General features: G+C 53.3%; 1 protein-coding gene across 1 annotated transcript; it reads left to right on the forward strand.

Moving 5' to 3' along the window:
* Positions 1-756: 756 nt before the first annotated feature.
* On the forward strand, positions 757-1,692 carry LOC308050620 (olfactory receptor 14C36-like; the record flags this gene model as incomplete). Its single annotated transcript, XM_080360778.1, has 1 exon — positions 757-1,692. One exon carries the CDS (start codon positions 757-759, stop codon positions 1,690-1,692), a length of 936 nt encoding a protein of 311 aa, XP_080216904.1.
* Between the last annotated feature and the right edge of the window lie 354 nt (positions 1,693-2,046).

Genomic DNA, 2,046 nt, shown 5'->3' on the forward strand with positions numbered 1-2,046 from the left:
TCACCGCATTTTCCTTCTTGCTCCCCTGCTCTGGGTCACTGCTCTTGGGATCTTGTTCTTGCTGTCAGGCTCTCTGGGGATGGCAGTTTCAGCTGCAGAGTCACAGCCTGATCTTGGGGGTCCTTTCCTGCAGGTGTGTCCATGGGCACACGTGTCCCAGCTTTGCTCTCACCTGTGGGCTGTGGGCAATGCAGTCTGTGGGGCTGGGGACTGAGCTGAGTCTCCCTCAATCAAATGCCATCATCTGTCTTTACTATCGCCTTGAGGTTTCCTTCCAAGCTGTGAAATTCCCTCCAGGATGCAAACTTGTCTTACAGCATCTTTGTTTTATCTGAAAGCCCTATAGAGGAGCAAAGAGATGCTGTGCAGAGAAAATAAAGGGTTTTTGAAAGGAGTCGCGGGTGTCATTGGCCAAACATGGGGTGCTCAGCCCTTAGGAAAGGTGATACATGTTGTGGCTCCATCTGACAAAGCTGAACCCCAGTTTGGTCCCCTGCCCCCCATTCCCATGCCCCCTGGTGCAGAGCAGGGCTGACTCCTCGGCAGCCAGTGGACACAGGCCCTGCTCCTCACGGTACCTCCAGCCAGCACCACCCAGGGCTCAGACACCGAGCTGGAGGAAGGTCTGGAAAAGGACAAGGGGGTGGAGCAGGGGAGAGTGTGTGAGAAATGGCTTTGATTTTGCTCAGAGAAATCTCCCCTATCTAGTCACTGTCTCTTCTTCTTTGGTCAGTGCTCTGTGTCCAGAGGCTGCAGATGTCCAACAGCAGCTCCATCACCCAGTTCCTCCTCCTGCCGTTCACAGACACACGGGAGCTGCAGCTCTTGCACTTCTGGCTCTTCCTGGGCATCTACCTGGCTGCCCTCCTGGGCAACGGCCTCATCATCACCACCATAGCCTGGAACCAGCACCTGCACACCCCCATGTACTTCTTCCTCCTCCACCTCGCCCTCCTCGACCTGGGCTCCACCTCCACCACTCTCCCCAAGTCTATGGCCAATTCTCTGTGGGACAGCAGGACCATCTCTTACATAGGATGTGCTGCACAGGTCTTCCATGTATCTTTCTTCTTTGGTGCAGAGTATTCTCTTCTCACCATCATGTCGTACGACCGCTACGTTGCTATCTGCAAACCCCTGCACTACGGGACCCTCCTGGGCAGCAGAGCTTGTGTCCACATGGCAGCAGCTGCCTGGGCCACTGGGTTTCTCTATTCTCTGCTGCACACGGCCAATACATTTTCACTGCCCCTGTGCAAGGGCAATGCTCTGGGCCAGTTCTTCTGTGAAATCCCCCAGATCCTCAAGCTCTCCTGCTCACACTCCTACCTCAGGGAACTTGGGGTTATCATGTTTAGTGCATCTTTTTTTGAGGGATGTTTTTTGTTCATTGTGGTGTCCTATGTGCAGATCTTGAGGGCCGTGCTGAGGATCCCCTCTGAGCAGGGACGGCACAAAGCCTTTTCCACCTGCCTCCCTCACCTGGCCGTGGTCTCCCTGTTCCTCAGCACCGCCATGTTTGCCTACCTGAAGCCCCCCTCCATCTCCTCCCCATGGCTGGACTTGGTGGTGTCTGTTCTGTACTCGGTGGTGCCTCCAGCAGTGAACCCCCTCATCTACAGCATGAGGAACCAGGAGCTGAAAGTGGCGCTGAAGAAGCTGGTTCAGTCATTTTTCTTTCAGCAACAATGAGTTACTCATGTCTCTTCAGAAGTGACTTCCAGTTCATCTCAGAAATCTCCTGTGCATTGAGCATTTCATCTGTGATAACCATGTTTGTCAAGGAATTTCTTCACCCACGACACTTCTCCAGAGCAGTGACTCAGAGGCCTGTCTACCTGTTTCTGGGGCCCTGGTACAGCTGGTGTCCTGTGTCACATCTCTGTAATACAGGTGTGGACCCATTTTGACATCACTGTATTTCTGAAATTGGGGCCATCTTTTTGAAACACCCCACAAAAGGGGATTTCCTCAGTCTCAGTATTTGGAGCTTGGGCTCTTCTTCCAAAGCTGTGGTCAGCCTGAATAAATTTCCCCCACAAGGCC

The sequence above is a fragment of the Nesoenas mayeri genome, assembly GCF_963082525.1.
Source record: "Nesoenas mayeri genome assembly, chromosome: 29".
NCBI lineage: Eukaryota > Metazoa > Chordata > Aves > Columbiformes > Columbidae > Nesoenas > Nesoenas mayeri.